This window comes from Chelonus insularis, unplaced genomic scaffold (genome assembly GCF_013357705.1).
Source record: "Chelonus insularis isolate UGA/USDA-ARS -01 unplaced genomic scaffold, ASM1335770v1 contig_35_pilon, whole genome shotgun sequence".
NCBI lineage: Eukaryota > Metazoa > Arthropoda > Insecta > Hymenoptera > Braconidae > Chelonus > Chelonus insularis.
The window spans coordinates 1,044,626-1,063,063 of record NW_023276524.1 but is presented as its reverse complement, the minus strand read 5'-3'; the positions used below and the strand labels follow the sequence as shown (position 1 = coordinate 1,063,063).

Below are 18,438 nucleotides of genomic sequence, written 5' to 3'. Positions count from 1 at the left end.
CATCTTTCAGGGGCTTCTGTACAAGAGAATCAAGACGTTTTCAAGAGATTTACTTGCTCATATCTCGTCTAAAATTAAATCAAACCATATTAGTTATTAAATATAGGCATTCAATGGAACTTTTTAAATGTTCGTTAATTTTTAGTTTAAATAGTTCCTACACGGAAAAAATCATGGCTGTAAGAACAATACCGTACCTCTTGAAATAATTCCATTGTACACAAAGAGAAGTTAGATACTTTAGTTTTATTGATTCATTTTACGATAAAATTAGAAAGTGCCAATTGAATAGAATTTATCACAATGCATGTTTTGTTTTATCTTAAAAAGTAATGTATTTAATTAACGCCAAGTTGTTCTATACATTCGGCATAAATGTAGCTTCCGAGTAAAAAAAAACTTTAAAAAGTTTATTTGTTGATAAACTACGATCAATTGTTTAAAAAACGGCGGTATTTTTCATTTGAACAATTGAATATCTCGAAGTCCATCAGTCGTAAAGAGTTGTGACTGGTCTCATTTTTTTTCTCATAAAAATCTCTGAAAATTCTGGCTTCAAGTTTCGATGTTCGATGCGTTGTCTTTAAGATATTTCATAAAACAAAAGCAATTTTTTTATCAACAAAAAAGCGCAACATGAAAAGTGATCACAAATGCTTACTGAAATTCGTCGTCACTAAAAATATGGTTCTTAAACTAAATCGATTAGGTACTATTACTATTTTTACTATTAAAGAAGAAAAAAGTGATTAATTATCAGAACATGTACTTTATAAAAATATGATCGAGTAACTATTTTATAAAAGTAAACAATATTATAATGATGAACAGTTTTCTTCTTAAATGAGCAGTTAACTAATCAGAAGTTGAACTTTAACTTTCTGTTGATCCCTTTAATTGAATGATCAAGTTATTTACCGAAATTCGTATAGAAGTATTAATGAGTTCAAAACAAATAATTATGTTGTCATATACATGTAAAAAGACGGAATAGAAGACGAAGAAGAAGGAGAGAAAAGTCGAAACCGTTAGTTAGCTTGTTTCCTTTAAAATATAGAAAACACTTTTGACGATTCCACTTTCTTAACCGCTTAAGGCCAATAATTAAAGAGCACTTTCTTTCCTCTTCTATTTAAACTTGTTACTGTAAAGAAATGAACAATATTCTATCAAACTTTAAAAGTTCTTTTCTCAAATAGACTGTTTGAATGCATATGATAAAGTGAAAAACTGAATTTTACCGTGTTGGAGTTTTGTGAAAGACTAATTATAGCCACTTTTACTCTTTAAACTTTTATACCTCCAGGTAATTATTCCTAGAAGTTTTGTCAACTTAATTCTTTGATTAAAAATATTTGAGGTAAATTGATAATTATCATCTTAAGAACAAAAAAAAATTATAAAATTAAAAATTTTACAAGATACATTCATGAGTTGCCTTGACAAGTAGCATAAAACAACAGCCATTTTATCACAGGTTACAGTACTTTATGATTTTTTTAACAGAATTTAAACATGTTATTCAATTAAAAATTTTTTTAATAATTAATACAGTCAAGATATTTTTTAAAACACTCGTACTTTTGAAAAATACATGACATATAATTTCTAAAGAGACTTGAAGACCTAACGTATGTTATTTTTTCAAATAATTAAATTCGTATAATAGTTATGTATAATTAATAAATGATTAATAATTTATTCATTGAAAAAAGGACCCTTTCAAATACTCAAACAATGTCTAAGCTTTTGAATGGCCCATAAATAATCACTCTCCAGTGAATGATCAACACATCAAGAATTAATAATTGCAAATTTCTAAGCTTATTAATTATTACTTATAATTAGTATCGATTAAAATTAGACACAAATGTCAACATTGCAATTATAAAGTCTCAAATAGCTTAGAAGTTTGCAATTAACAACTTTCATGCACTAATTAACGTTGGTCATTCAGTGAGCATTTTACCTTATGCAAAAAGTTAAAAAATTTTTATTCTCTTAATTTTTTAATTCACCAAGTATTAGCTCTAACGATATTAAATTTCATGTTCATGACAAGTAATATTTTTGTAACAAGACATGTCACACGATGCAATCATACGAATATTGAATTGTAGATGCATTTAATTATTCATAAACATAACAGATAATAATAAGAAAACTAATTTCGGAATATAATTGATGATGCAGTGCAGGATATGTTCATATCCAAAGCTCATGAGAAAGTAATGAGTGCATGCACGTGGTGGACAAAGGCGGGTCAAGTTTTGGTATTCATACACGCAATCACGTAGATACTGAAACCACTGGGTAGATGAAATAGAGACAATGCGAAATGTCACTGCGATGACAGCTGACGCGTGGCCAACGTATAAAGAACAGGACAATAACGCTGCTTGTTCAACCACGCAGATGTTGAAGTAATTCAGTATACGAGTGCACCCCATTGTGTTCTACACTCAAATTAAATAATAAACTTTTAAGTCCAAGCAAAATAAATCTCATAGAAATCTATTTTTTGTTATTCAAAGTCAAAATTTTACACTCAAACAAGAGTATTATGTGTTTATTGATTTTATTCTTATATTGCTTTTATCTTTTCTTCTTTAGTTTGGCTGCATTGTTGTAAGACTATGATTGTTTTAAGACCACAATTTCAAAATAATTGAAAATTGATGTTGAAGATAATAAGAAAAATTATTGGTAGATTACATCTTCAAAGATAGATATTTTGATCTAATGTGGATTTTTTTGGAAACTTAATTTATATCAGAGAGTAAAGAATAAGTATACTGTCAATATAATTAATTTATAACAGTTAAAAATGAAAAAAGAAACATGCACTCATAAAATTTTGAGATGTCATGGCAGATTCACCTGCCATCAGCTGGTCAAGGGAAAAAGATTAATTATTCAACAACCACTACACTTTCACTATAAAACTTTGTTTTCTACCTTGCATACCACTTTTTTGTTTATATATAAATAATGTTTTCATGATAAAAATGAATAAATAATTGACATTTTGCCGAGAAAATTTTGAGGGGATTTGCGGTTAATGCAGCTCAGTTTCAAAGGAAGGATTATTTTTGTAGTATTATTGTTTTATTTATACCGTTATGATATTAATTGTTATCAACCAGTTTAAAATTGTTTACATCAAAATACGTATATGGCATTTTTAATTCTTTTACATAAACCAGCACTCAAATATCATCTAACATTACATGAAGACATGAAACTAATTTATACTTCAAAGTGACTAATTTATTCCTTGAATAAAATTAAATTGTACATGAATTCTTTCAATTTCTTTGTCTAAGAATTGATTTTACTAAAATAGTTGTATCTAATCTTAACAATTATGGAGTTATGAAAATGTTACCAGAGTCATATAAATGAGAAGTCGAAGAGCAGTACAAATAAAATAATATATTTTCAAATAATGATTCAATAAAAAAACAATTAGTACGAACATTCTTTAGATAAAAGATTATACTTTAAGCTGAAAAACAATCTAAAACTCACTTACATTCATTTGCTCATTTGAGAAAACTTTGAGCATTTGCAGTGACTGATATCAAAAGTTTCTAAAGTAGAATTCAAAATATCAATCATACTTGTTTGCCAATAGATATTTAGCTACTAAAAAAAAACTCAAATTTTTCTTTTTAGCTTTGAGTTCTATGATTTTTCATCATCTTCCATAAGACCTTACTATCATATAGTCTTCTCTGAACCCTTCCCCACATACTAAAAATGATAGAACGAAGTTTTCGGTGAAAAATACATCTTACACGATAAGACAAAGCTATGAAAGTGAAATGTTGGAAGAGTTTTCTGTTGTTTTACTTCTTTCTACGATAAGGCGATGAATTATTGTAATGATGAAAAGACCACATGCTGAGATATCTTTCAATTATAAATAAACAAATATAAATTTGAAAACTTATATTTTAATTTTATTGCAATCTCTTTTCAACTTTAGTTGGTATTCTAAGTAATCATTGACTTTAATTGAGTAAGATAAATTTGCAATAAATATTTATACTTCTATCAAACTTGTATGAATTCTTTAATACTAATTAGCAATTCGTTAAAGTATTTATTCAATCATTTAACTTAACAATATATTTTATTGATTTAATTAAGGAAATGATCAAGCTGTTAACTTGTATTCAACTTCTACTTGACAGTTTCTTTCTTGATACATAATTATTCTTTAAAAATGACTTGAAGACTTTCAAGACTTCAAATATCATTCACTAAATTATAAGATCAAGTACAGAAATTTTCGTTTGCTAAAGACTTTCATTCAATGATTGATTAAAATGCTTTTTAATAAATTGATACGGTACAAGATCAATAACATCAACTACTCTCGCAATCTCTAACTTTTCTATCGCATTTCTATCAAATTTATGATGAATTTTATTATGCTTACAATTAACATTGTCTTTATTTCTTCACAAAAATGATCAATTAATTTCTTAGAAAACCATTTTCTATTGTTCTAAGAAATAGTTGTATTGGAAATTTTATCTTCAAGTTTGACGATTTTTTAGTTTGTTTTTGAAATTTGTTTTTTCTTGATTGATTGAAGTGAGGATTAAATATCATAGAGAAATTCGATATTGAGCAGTAATTTTTCTTAATTAATGACTGACTTTTCTATGTAAGAAACTTTAAAACTAAATACCAACCCATTTTTAATTAATGATCTGTTTTTTAAACTTTTTTTTTTATTAATTGAAAAAATTAATCACTTTCAATTAAATAATTATTTATATCAAATCTAGATTTTTAATTGTGATGAATACAAATTGAAATAACTTCCACTGGGAAGATAAAAAGCATCTCTTTCTTGATGGAAATGGGATAGTTTTTATTTAGATTCATTTATCAGAGCCTTGTGAGTAATAATTATTACTTATTTCATGATAAGAAATGTATATAATTTTTAAATGTCATAATAATGCAATATGTATTGCAATAATACTTTTACCTCTCTTTTCTTATTCTTTATTGGCTTTCCTTACTTTCATCCCTTTTTCTACCTACTGTATCTCAAAAGACATGGGAGTTATCGCTGCGGCAATAAAGCGTCATTGCCTGAAGTTATATATTATTCTGCATTGAAATACTGCCGAACAGCATGCTTGCTCTCCGTTTCGTCGAATCACAAAACTCAGGTTTCTTTACTTTATTCTTTTCTACTACCAACAGAACACCAAGAAAAAAATAAGAAAATATTGCTCTAAATTTTTTTTTCTCCGTGCAATATCTTTTCATTTCATTTTCTATTTAATTGCTAAAAAAACTACTTAATAATTATTACATCTTCTCTTAAGGTTCTAGATGTCTTAGTATCTCTGGATCATGAGTATTGTAAAATAATTATTCGAAGTTAAGATGGGTATTTGTGAAATAATCAAGTACAAGTTGAATTTCTATTTAAACATTTATAACTTAGTTCTTTATTATTATCACGGATTGCATTTAGAGAAAACGTCCTTATATTACAGATAGTCGTACAGAACTAACTAAAGACCTTAAAGTTTAAGGTTTAAACTAAAATATTTTTTAGGCATTTATTACTTAATAAAGAAACAGTCCTTTGTATGACCCAAGTATCTGAAGTCATAAAACAGGATTGGGCCTCGGTTCTTTTCTTTAAAAATATGTTTATAACTAAGTGTTGAGTTTAACCATAAGTTTAATATTTAAAAAGCTATGAAATAAAATAAACAAAATATTAACTAAATAAGATTCATTTTTGTTCAGAGAATCCAACAATAATTTAATTGTAGGTCTTCATCTATATGATCATTAACAAACGTATAAACCAGCGTATACAAAATTTATTGTACATATTATCAATGCTTGACTTGTTTATTTATTTTATTTTACAATTGAAACCTTTTTTAATTGAAAATCTTTCATGTTATTCTCAATAAACTTTTAGCTTCTTTTAATTATTTCTCATACCATTATTAACTTCCTATTGGGAAGTTATTGTAATGGAATCGATTTTTGAAATTCATAATTTTATCATATCTTTGCATTTTGAGACATTTGAAAGCATATTAGAACGTTTAAACATGAATTTATGAATATACACATGTGCGTGCGTGAATGGGTACGTCCAATTTTTTTTCGTTTTCGATATCTCGAGAACCATTGAAGATAGCGACTCCAAACAAATTTCATTTAAAAAAAATTAGATGATTAACATTATTGATAACTGAGTTCAATACAATATAGTAGTTAATAACTTCGTATTACTCTAGACAATAACGTATTATTTATGACAATTTCAATTTGCTATAAACAATTAAAAGTCGTTTTAATTTATTCAGCTATCATTACTACGATTATATTAGAACAATTATCAATAAAATATCGTTATAAATAACTTGATGTGATTAAATAATCTTATATCATATTGCATGAAGCAAAGTACATTCACTTACAGAAATGATCTTGCCTCTTCAAATCTTTAGTTAAACTTCTTTTTCGTTTTTTACTTCAATTTTTCGTGAAGTTTAAAAGCATCCTTCTAGTGAAAAACGAAGTTTTCAAAAAAAAATCCAACTAACGTACTTCTAAGCTTGTTTATTTCTTTTCAAAATTGTTTTTATACGAGCGCTGTAAATTTTTGTTACAAGTGGCTTCCCTTTTAAATGGAAAAGTTGATTTTTACTTTACTTTTCAGTTTTCTTAAGGAAAGCAAAAGATATGCTAACGAGCCTCAAACAATTAAAAAAATGAGAAAAACTTCTTTACAAGATGGCATGTAGGGGAACTCGGGGTAAAACGGATTCATGAGGCAAGACAGATTTTTTGATTTTTAGTAATTCAGTGAGGGAAAACGGATGTTTCCTTAATAAGAATATTCTTTCAGTATAATTTTATAATTCAAATTTTTTGCTATTTAATATCCCACTTAAATTAGTAAAAGTTAGTAAAAATATTGAAATAAACAACTTCTAAATGTAGGGTAAAGGTTTAATATGAACGCCAGTTTATTACAATTTAATGATCAACAATAAAAGTATAGCTTTGAAGCTGATAAATTATAAAGGTGATACTTGATGTTTTAAAAATAACATACTTTCTATACAACGCAAAAAATTTAACATTTCAACATAAAATTTCATTTTTTTTTATTAAAGTTTTTAACTGACAGATTAATTTTAGTGGACTACCAATTTTTTATAAAGTTTATAGAAAAATATTTTACAATTTCTATGAAAGTTCATATAAAAGCTGGTGTTACAGCGTCTAGTTTGTTCGTCAGCTTTCTCATTTACAAGCAATTTATTTTGAAGTTGGTCGGATGACAGCCTAATAATCCTTTTGCCGACAACGTTTACGAACAGTAATGACATGCTTTCGCACGTCTACGAGATATTAATTATCAGAGCCTTTATATGTGCTATAGTTCTGAGATTACCCTCCTCCCCCCTTACGTGTCATGTTGCTGTGTTCCAAAACTATGTGTTATCGGTAATTGTTTTTCATTTTAGTGAAGTCATCTTACATTGATTGATAATTTAGAATAAAAAACAATTGAATTTGTCTTGAGGATCAACTCTATTTTTTTTTTCTATGAATGTTAACAAGCTAAGTTAATATTCATAAAGTATTGTTGAAAATAACTGTACAGCCTTTTTAACAACTGAACATTATTTATAACAACTTTATTTTGCTATTAAAAAAATGAATTCTGTTGTTCAAATCCATGAAGTTACACTCATACTGTCAGTGGGAATGCTTCGATGGAAAGTTCGTCATGTAGAAACTCCAAAGCATGCCCAAACGCATTTTTTCAAATATAATTTGAATAATTCGATTGAGTATTTCAATAAGAAGACAGATAGAATCACAGATTTTAAAGAAAAAAAATTAAATAAAAATGGTTTATTACCAAAAGAAAAAAGAACTTAATGGATGTTTGACAATTGCTGATTGAGATGTAAAAATCGAATAAAGAGAATGCGAGTGATCATTTTATTAATAATAGCATGACAAAGTGTATTTTTGTACATAAACCAATTGATTAATTGGACCTCGTTTGATGTCAAAATTGCTATTCCTTTGACCAGTGTATATTGGATTATTTACAAAATTTTCATTTTTAATTAAAAATAAAAAATAAGAGAGCAAGGCAAGCAAAGGGAAACTGTAGGTGTGCCTGTATTTTCGACGATTCAATAATACCCCAGGGCATCGCCGGAAGCTCAGTTATCGATTGGCATACCGCGTGTGCGAGGAAGGAGAATAGTGGGCAGGAGAGAACGCCATTGGCAACGGAACCATCGAATTCTGTGCAGTAGTGACAAAGCTAACAAAGCTGTACTCTACCTCTAGGCTTCTCTAATTACAACAATTACAAAACTTCAAAATATGATGGAGTAGGGATAATCGATGAATATAGAGGTTAAAGCCGTGAATCACCTACTGTAAATTCGCAAATTCACGATTGTACGAGGACTACCACTGAATTTCGTGTGGTAGGTTTATTGTTCATTGTAAGTGATTAAGGGTGTGAATACATGCTACACTAAACATCACCTAATAAATTAGAATTGTATATAAATGAGAATATTTATATACATACTTGGCAAACCTCAGAACCCTCAGAGGGATAATAAAAATCATTTTTATCTTGAGCATTTTAATACCCTCGTAAAATCAAAAAGGGTGTGAAAAATATACAGCTGTCTAAGACATTTTATTTGTTATAAAATTCCTTACTTTACAATTGGACTTTTACGGAAATTTGTAGAAAGAATTTTATCCGATTGATTTTTATGAAAGATAAAAAATTGCCTCTTTAAATAATACTTAAGTCCATTATGAATTATAATTGGCATATAGCAGTTAAACCATATTTTCGGATCACATTTGATACGTTCAATGCTATTTTACTGTGAGCAATGATTCGATTGGAAATTAGTTAAAAATTAAGTACATTAATATTCATTGATGTAATTTTGTGAAATTCATTCATTTAAAATAACATATTTTTGTCTTGTTAAAAAATAAGTTTTTTCTCACTTTATTAACACTTAAAAGTTAAAGTTTAACTGTTTATTGACAATAAATATCAGTTTATCAGAGTATTTAAGAAAAAACTCATAATTCCTCATAACAAGATAAAAGTAGGGGAAGGGTGAGTAAGGTGGAACGCTCGAGAAAATGTACTAATTTCTCAAAATAAATTTAAAAACTCTTATTGCAATTTCTGTTAACCAATTTTCCAATTTATTAATGCATTAAAAGTTATTAACATTTAACAATATAATGGTTAATTTGTTGATTCAAATTTTTTCGTGGTGTTTCACTTTACTTCCTCTTTCCCTAATTATCTTTGTGTTACGCTTAAAAAAGGTTTGAAGGCTAGTACAGTATACCCGGACTTACGCGATAGGTGGGACAAGCGATAGCCGTATAAGTCGAATTCTGTTCGTATCTCTAAATTTGATTTCAAGAAAACGTCTATTGAATAAAGAACTACTTGAATTCAGTGTATAAATTGATTTCAACTAAGTGGTTATATATAAAATTGAGTAAATATTTAATGAAGGCAGAATTTTTAATGTAAACATTACATCACTGAAGTTATTGCAAATACTTTATTCAAAAGATTTTCCGTAAGTTAATTTTTATGTCATTATTATTATTATTATTATTAATGGATGAATATATTTTGTTTTTTACTAAATATTAGTTTATTGATTTTTTGGTTAGCTATAAATAGTGATAAGAAAAGTTTCATCCAAAATGATCATTTAACGATTTCACAGTATTGGGAATGATACGTTTATGATATTTTTTTTCGAAAAATCGAATTCGTCAAATTATTGGTATTGTGAAATTAAAATATCATATTAGTTAAAAAATTCAAATCATCATCTAATCATTGGCGAAAACTTTGTGCGCTCAATGTATTCTAGTATTTATGGAATAAAAGAGTAGAATACCACGTATAATAACGATAATACTATCATAATAATACAAACTACTATAATAAATAACGTGATAGTATGCAAAAGTATATAAGATTGGACCATGTCATTCTCCATGATTGCTTCTATAAAATATTTATCGTTTCAAGCATTGATATTAATTATTTTTCAGTATGCTCTATCGAGAAAAATGCGCCGCCTAGTGGCATTCAACGAAAGCTACGTGTTCTTAGATGGATAGTCATACACATACATCTTCATTTCATAACTTTATCAAAGAAATTAGACATAAAAGGTAATATATTATTACTTTTTTAATGAAAAATTTATGATTGAAGTCAAATCAAAAAAAAAAATATTCTTGATTTAATATTTTTGACTGTATATAATAAAAATGACTGTATGATGTGTAGAAATTTCTTTCAAATGTATTCAATTCACGATTTCATCGGATTTATAATGACATGAACTATTATCTAGTTTAGCAATTTAAAATTTGTATATATCATTAATCTCAACACATGAATATTGCGAAAAAGATGAAGCAATACGAGTCAACAAACTCGCAAACTCTCATTATTCTTTCGCCTACGCATGGTAGAATCACAATTTGTTAGTTGTCATTCTTCGCTTCCGCGATGCGCAATAACGGAATAATACTTCCAAGCACGGGAATTATATTTTAACTACTAACAATAATGACAATTATAACAGTAATCAATAATAATGACAATAGAGTGTGGTCGAAATGTCACCGTTAATGATTAATAGACTTCTATAAATTAATATTGAATTCTATTGACAATAACGTCTATCGTATTAATAATTGGTACAATTATTTTTTAACAGAGATATAATTTAAATTACTTGACCAAAATATATTTAAATTATTTTTCGTAGTGTTTTTGGTGCTGCAATATACAGTATTACGTTCATATTCTAACAATTTTAATCAAGTGAGAATGACATATAGTGAAAATACTTATTGCGAAAAGATAACTTTCACTGCATCAATTCTTTCCTCATAAATTCATATAATCATAGATAAAAAAAAATAATTTTAACTGAAATATAATATAAATATTGATACTGGGAATTTTTGTAAAAACTTACCTTTGAAATGTAGAGCTTCCGATTTTCGAGAAGAATTGTGACGGTTATCCATCTATTTAAATCGGGGTCGAATATTAAAGCTTCACTGCTAATTTTGGGAAGTTCAATGTCATTTCGAGTTAGATATGCCTGAAATTAAATAAAGTAATCCTCTCTTGAAAAAGCATTGCCGGTTATCGTCATATCCATCATCACTTTGTTCGGGTGTTGATTGTTTGTTAGAAGTGATGATAGGAGAGATTTTTAATTTAAAAATAAAATATAATTTTTTTTTTCTTATCTACGTATATAATACAATGCTGAGCGCACGCAGCGCGCCTGTACTCTTCTAATTGATATTAAACTACAAATTATTGAACTAAATATTAAATTTAATCTAAACTTGAATTATTTTAATTAACAGTAAGTTTCATTTTGATTTCGGATGAAGTTTGAAATTTAAATTTGTGTCAATTATTTTATATTAATGATTGTATACATTTATCATTATGAAAGGATGTGTACATAATTTTGTAGATAAATTTGTAAAAATCAAAATTGCATGCAGTCAATACTGTAAAAAAGAACTGATTAGAAAAAAAATGAAAAAACATAATTCTTACCCGAATGGCATCTTCACAGTTACAGAGAAAACTATTCCGATCTTCAGGACTCGAAGCCACGATCATTTCCGATGGAAAGTAAGTCTGAAAGAAAATACCGTTGAATAAACACATATTCAGATATCTTGATGGCATAATTTTCATAATCTTTCTACAATTTTTATTCCAATAACGACTAGCCATTATGACTAAAGTACATGATTACTTCAAATACCTCAATATAACAACTGATAAAGATCGATTTAAAATTATAAACTGTATGCAACATACTAACATGCTAATATTTTTCTTTCCATCTATGTATTTCATATTATTAAAGTATTTGTTTATTTTTCCAATATCTATTATTTTAATCAAGGTTATACTTATGCATGATAGTGTGGAGCATTAAATATTGGTGAAAGTACCCACGTATCCTCAATCGAATTTTAATAAGCAATACGGTAATGGCTAACGAGTATTCGTTTACTTGGAGCCACAAGTACGATTGCATTAATGATTACCTTCCATCGATTATCGTTGTTATTCAGTTATTATCTACTTATCAAATTACTATAATTTTAGATAGGATTAATTAAAAACGATATTCTACGAGTGGCAGTTTCACATTAATGTATACCAAAAGAAGAAAGGGAATGCAAAGTAATTTATTCGGTGTTAGCACTGTATAATTTCTGCGATTCTCAAGGATATTCTCTGGCACACTCTTTGGCAACCTTCCTGATGATTATTCATGCGAGTTTTTCACCCCGGAAATTCGCTTTTTCACTGGAAGCAATATTCCTCAACAACGCACAAAAAGCTTTGCTGAATGTGGCGCATAAGACAAGTAGAAGATAAAGAAATAACGGAAAGTAGATAAGCTGTATTTTAAAGGAAAAAAATGTAACACACTCTGACAACTTGCTGAGCTCTTGCAACCCTTACGACTCACCGAGTGGAAATGATAGGCGGAAAAAATGACGTCGACAGAAATACACCGCGGCAATTACGGAAATTAAAACTCACACCCAACAATCTCGCACTTTCTTGCATAAAATACTACTACAAAGCTATCTCAGAATCATTTTTTTTACCGTTTGTAAAGAAAAAATGTTTGTTTTATGGACAATTTAATTTTTTTTGACGCAATTTTATTTTACATTGTTTCCGGTGTGCACAGAAAAAAATTCGTTAGTAAAATAAACTACACAACTCGCAAGTTATTATAATATAAAAAAGAAAACTGTAAGAAATGAGATTAAAGAAGTAAATATATTTCCTGAAAATAAATCAGTGAATATATACTGTTTCGCAGTGATTTTAGAGGGCATTAAGTTTTGATTAAGTTTATTAATTTTTGAGTTTTTATTTAGAACTTTGTTAATTTTTATTGTAATATTTATCGAATGTCATCGGTTAAAATATGATGTTTACAAAAACCAGAAAATGATTTATGAATATGGAACTAGTCATGTTGTCTAAAATTAATTGAGTCCAATTCTTTATCAATTTTGGCCACGTTTTTCATTAATTCGTGAAAAAAAAAATTAAAATTAACGAAATTCTTCAATATGAATTTATCATTGTTAAAATAATTATCCAATGTTACTTGAACGTACTTGTTGATCAAAAAACTTTTCCCTACAAAGTGATTACAAAAATGATAGCCTAGGATTCACCAAAGTATTTATCATTTACCTTTGTCATATTTAATTGATTAACTATTGATTCCAACTGGCTGACAAGTAAACTAGACCCCTGATTCTTCGAGTTCAAATTGCTCTCATATTTTTTAAAATTTTATTTGCTCTCATCAATAACATAATATTGATGGATACTCAGCTTTTGACTATTAACTGGGTTCGAGCTGCACTTGTATAAATTAATCCATTTTCGTAATGTACGATTCATCCTATGAGTTATAGAATAAGTATTATGTTTAATGAAATATTGATATAAGCGAACATTATTTCATAAATGAAATTTTAAGTAACACATTAATCATTAACATTTTTTCTCTAAATGTCTTACTAAAATATTGTCATCGCATTAATAGATATTTGTTAATTATTTTTTTTTTTAATTTTGAATTTAAGAAAAAAATATTTATAATTTTTCCTGTTAACGGAATAGTTATCATTTTTTTCTAATTGAGTACTCTAAAAAATGTTATTCGAAGGAAATTTTATTCGATATGTTCTGTTATGCTTTTTACTTTAAAATTTTCAAAGTCGATAGGCTTAATGAGAATCAATAAAAGATAATTACAGTTGTGAAAACTATTATTGACTTTTAAGAATAAAAAGCTTTGGCTCTGGTACTTTAAGGTACCGAGACGGTTATAGAATTCTCTAAAAATGAATCAGTAAAAATCATTGTAAAATCTTATATGTTATTACTGCAAACAATGAATATTTACTAATTCATTATTATGAAAAGAAAACGTAATGCTTTTTTTTACAATCTATGTTTAATTATTTTATATCAATTTTATACTAAAAGATTTATTTTTTAAAAAAGGATGTATAATTAAATATGAAATATTCATTCTTATAAAATATCACAAAAAAATGTAATTTTTTTGTACATACAATAACTATTTTAATTTAAATGTCTTTTAAATTCTTAAAGACCGGATTATTGTTAAATTAAACATTTGGAGTAATATGAAAACTACTTATAATTATACAGAGTTAATAAATTAAACTAACGATAGAAGTTAAAAGGAATTTATAAATCTCCTTTCATGATAAAAGATAAATACCATTCAATTTGATTTGCAATAATTGTAGTTTTTAATTACTCAGATCTAATCAATTACTTAACATTGCTGTAAATTGTTCTAATAGATGCTACAATGGGTAAAAAGTTTGTTTGATATGAATCTCTTGTTTCAGATAATTATTTGAAAATTAATCTACATTATTTGCAATCACAAACATTACATCATAGGAAAATCTAAAATTCTGTTTTATCACATGTACATAATTGGTATAGAAATGATCTATTTTAACAACCGTAAGTTTGCTTTTTATGCCATGTAGGTATAACGAATTCTAGTTTATCAACCCGTAGTACATATCAGCACAATTCGCATGAAAATACCCATCGATAAAACAGATCTCTTGCACTGTAAAAAAATTTTTGCACATTCAAATTACTGGAGTTTAAGAGTAATGAAATAAACCAAATTTTTTAAAATTAATATTATTTCCGATTTTTGATTTTCGATCAAGATTGTAGTATTTTCAATTTTCAAAAAGTATATCATCTTTTTAAATCAAATTATGTTTACACTGTTTGTGTAATTGCATATTTAATGTTAGAAGGTAAAAAAATAAATAAAAAATCGTCATAAATGCGAGGATGTTGATACATGTTTCATGTATTATATCTATGTCTATTTAAAATTGAATATAAAAATTTGTTTCATATTTAGAGAATATATTAATTAATTGTGCTGAAAAATATCCAAAACATACCTCTGGGTTAAAAAAAAAGTCATGTTTGGTACTGTCTGGTAAGAAGTAAAACTTTCTTTCAGTATGAGGTGCAAACAATTCTTTCTCCTTATATACTTGAAGAATATCGTCATGGTCCTCCAAAGTTCTTTCTGTAAATAAATAAGAGAATTACTAATAAAGTTTAAAAAATATCTCAATAAATTTATGACAATTGAATTATTTTTTCAAAATATTATTCTTAATGAAAAACCTAAATTATTCAAAGTATTCTAGCATTTTTTATCCCCGTCAATTAAAATGTTCCACTAATTATGTAAATCAAGTCAAAACTTGAAGAATGTCTAAACACGTTATGTGTTATTTAGTTGCAATACACACTATATCCAGTTTCCGTTTTTGTCACGAAACATTAATTACATTTTCTGTATTTTTTAGAACTCATTAACTCAATTCACCTTTTTTATTTCTTGTAATACTCTACATTTTTTGCTTCACTAATCACTATACATTAATTTGTATTATTCTTCACTAATTATTGTTATATTAGAAGTTGGAATCTACTCAAATCTATGTAACTACATCATAATGACTCCATTAACGTCTATTAAGAAATAAAATTCTATCGAGCTATTTATCACGTTTAAATATAAAAGATAAGTGGAATCTACTCCATTAAAGGTAAGAACTTTTCAATACAATTGTCATAGTAAATTCAAAACAGTAAAAGCCTGAGTGCTTTCTTTATTGACCAGAAACCAATTAAAAAGAAGTCTTGAAGGGAATGCATAATAATAATGCACCGGATTTCCTGCGTTATTCTCATTCATATTGCCATAATTCTGATGCTTGTTTAACAAAAATTACCTTTCGCATTTTTAATTTGTGTCTTTTATTTCAAAGACGGAGATAACTAGAGCATCATGAATATCAAGCATGTGCATTATTTTAAAGTCATACAAAACGATGATGCTCTCTCTTCTGGATGAATAAATTATAATAATATAGTTCATATTGAAATTTGAATGTATCTTTTCAAATAGAAATTGATATGTATTCATTCATAATTATGCATAACAGTTTTTCATCATCTACTTATCCATTGATTTAATGTTCAAAAAATGGTCTCAAATATGTCACTCAAACATTCTTTCACATTAATCATCAATGAACGAGCAAAGAGAGGAAATTCTTGAAATTCTTTAGGTGAAAATTCTCAAGAAAATTACTGTATTCACTAGCGCCTTGAGACATAGCCAGTACTCTATGAAAATTTGAAATTTTCAATATCATGTAGTATGAGTGACATTTTCTATCACTTCTTACGGATGACGACATTTACTCTGATAGTTTAAATGGGTTCGATAGATTCTAATAAAGACTCTGTTAAAAGATTGCTTACTATTACTTTTTGTCTTTTATCTGTAAAGAAGTTTACCATATAGATTGAAAACTGACCTTACTTAACTCTCCGTTAGTTGCGCTACAAAGAGCCCTCTTTGTTTTTCTAATTTTACAACAATAAAATAACTAGACATGATTGAATGTAAACGAATAAGTGCTTTCAAGAGGTTGATCACCCGAGTCGAAAAATTTCGATGGGTTGTACATTGGTTACATTGCTTTTTAGAAATACAACCAATGTAAAAATAATTTAAATTAAATTTCATATTCAATGTTTAAGATTACATTGCTTCAACATTGTATCCTTTGCATAATGCCATATATTAATTTAACATTGCTTATACCATTTTCAATGTAAGAATGATTTTAGCAATGTAAAATAAAATTTTTTAGCAATGTATCCAATATAAAAGTAATGTTATAACAATGTAATCAATGTAAGACCCATCGAAATTTTTCGACTCGGGCAGGTAGTATACCACATCGATGCTTTGAACTGCATTTTAGTGACATTGATTGGTAACACAATCATTCATTCCTATTCTATGTAAGGACAGATTTTTTTGAGTAATCCTGTATCAAAGTTAGCCAATGACACTTTTGAGGACGTTTACTCTATACAAAATATGGCTTTACTTCATAATTGGTGATTTTTGAGCCAATTGGTAATGCTCATCCTTTCATTTAAATTTGGTAAGACATCAGCATCGATGCTTTACACATGAAGAGTCTAGATTACTAGACTTTTGAATGAAGCATCGATATTTTGATCTTCTGTTTATTTTGAAGTTTTATTGATAATTAAATAAACTTTAGATTAACTTTTTTAGCTACTGATAGATTTTCAGTAATAACATCACATTTCTTAGTTAAAAAATCTTGTTAAAATCTTCAAGTTGAAGTTATCTGTCAGTATGAAAAAGTAGCTGCGTTATGATATATGTAAATAATTTTTTTAACCAGAGTAAAAGCTATATTACCATAAAACTTGAGTAACTTCTTTTCGAAAACATGTTCTTCTTTTTAGAAATGTAACTATAAAGCCATATATTCTCGCATTAGCTTGCAACATATCAACTTACTCTAAAGAACTTTTTCGTGTACTTCATTTTTTACTTTCATGTTCGATACATATATATATATACGTATAAACCCATATATGTTTATATATTTATATACTTACACAACTATTGATAAAAACTCTGGTAAAATTGAAAATTGGTTTTTATTTTTTCTGAATCGTCAAAATGATTATTTTAATGAATCGATTAATAATTTCCTACTATTGTTAATAAATTATGTATAATTATATGTTTAATTCAATTTCACTTTTTCTCTATTAAAAGGTTTTAACCTAATCATGACCATTTTCTTGAAATCTACAATTTTTTACAAATTTATGCTCAATACAATGGAGTTTTTAGGACAGTTTTTTGACAGCTTTCAAAGTGACTACAATGTTAATCAAATAAATGACGTTATTTTAAAATACTAAGATTTGCAGTGAACTCAGACGCAAATACTTTAGTATTGATATTAATTAGTTTCATATCTTGTAGCCATATTTGGTTTTATTTTTTTTGTTGAATTTAACAAATATTAAATTAAATGTTTGAACAATTCCGCTGCTGAACTCTCTAAAAATGAAACGGTGAAAATAATAAAATACATTGCAAAATTAATGAATCTTGACTGATTTTTCAGTGTATTTCATTATTTTCACTGTTTTATTTTTAGAGATAAATAAGTTTACCTGCGCAACATTTGACAGCGATCCAGTTATATCATTTTCTAAGAAACTGATTGACGGATGTAGTCATATCTGTTGGCCTTTTATTTGTCATTTGATTGGTCGTTGAATTTATTGACAGTAAATAGCTTTTATTTGAATTTGGTTGA

At 27.1% G+C, this 18,438-nt stretch overlaps 1 protein-coding gene across 5 annotated transcripts in view; it reads right to left on the bottom strand.

The window, feature by feature from the left end:
- Nucleotides 1–18,438, bottom strand: part of LOC118067098 (growth factor receptor-bound protein 14-like) — a 395,959-nt gene that overhangs the window by 253,418 nt on the left and 124,103 nt on the right. For all 5 annotated transcript variants that reach the window (XM_035083655.1, XM_035083656.1, XM_035083657.1 and 2 more), the window contains 3 exons: nt 15,157–15,287; nt 11,693–11,776; nt 11,091–11,219 (listed from right to left, as the gene is read on the bottom strand). In XM_035083655.1, the coding sequence (XP_034939546.1) occupies nt 11,091–11,219; nt 11,693–11,776; nt 15,157–15,287 (344 nt within the window). The remainder of the gene's footprint in view (nt 1–11,090; nt 11,220–11,692; nt 11,777–15,156; nt 15,288–18,438) is intronic.